General features: G+C 39.8%; 1 protein-coding gene across 1 annotated transcript; it reads left to right on the top strand.

Moving 5' to 3' along the window:
* Positions 1 to 103: 103 nt before the first annotated feature.
* On the top strand, positions 104 to 670 carry Tsp_13578 (conserved hypothetical protein; the record flags this gene model as incomplete). Its single annotated transcript, XM_003366048.1, is given in 4 exon segments — positions 104 to 131; positions 334 to 379; positions 396 to 549; positions 581 to 670. Coding segments are annotated over 4 exon segments (318 nt in total), but the record flags the coding sequence as incomplete, so codon positions are not given.
* Positions 671 to 704: the final 34 nt, after the last annotated feature.

Genomic DNA, 704 nt, shown 5'->3' with positions numbered 1-704 from the left:
TGTAAAGGTAAGTAGTGTTTAGGGTGAAGTAAGTATTAAGTGTAAAGGTAAAGTACTGTTTTGGGGTGAAGTTAGCATAATTGTGAAGGTAAGTGGTTTATAGGGAGAAGGCGAGTACTGCATAGGTGCAGGTAAGTGGTAACCAATGTGACGGTAGGTATAAGTGGAAAGGTACATATTTTTCAATAAGATAAGTAGCTCCGGCAAATAAAAATTTGCATATGCCCTTAGGCTATCCCCCAGGCAATTTATAGCACAATATTTGACCTAAGGGGGTTTTTATGCAAATTTTTAATTGCCTCAGGGTAATATGCAAATTTTTTTTGCCCTCAGGCTACGCCTGGGGCTATGCCTCAGGCAATTTTTTGAAAATTTTGAAGTTTTTTGAAATTTAGCCGCAGGCGTCGCCTCAGGCTATGCCCCAGGGCAAATAAAAATTTGCATATTCCCGCAGGCTACGCCGAAAGCATTTTTTTGCACAATATTTGCCTTCAGGGGGATATGCAAATTTTCATTTGCTTTCAGGCTATGCTCAAGGCATTCCCTCAGGTATTTTTTTCGAAAAATTTGCATAATTCAGCACCCCGCTTTACTTCTGCAATTATCTCCCACCCAGCGTAGGACTCATACTTACCTTTATTTCTACGCTATCAAACTTCAATCCACTTAACTCTACGATATCACTCTTCATTATACTTACCTGC

This window comes from Trichinella spiralis (genome assembly GCF_000181795.1).
Source record: "Trichinella spiralis strain ISS 195 chromosome Unknown Scfld6662, whole genome shotgun sequence".
Classification (NCBI taxonomy): domain Eukaryota; kingdom Metazoa; phylum Nematoda; class Enoplea; order Trichinellida; family Trichinellidae; genus Trichinella; species Trichinella spiralis.
This window is presented reverse-complemented; position numbering and strand designations above follow the sequence as displayed.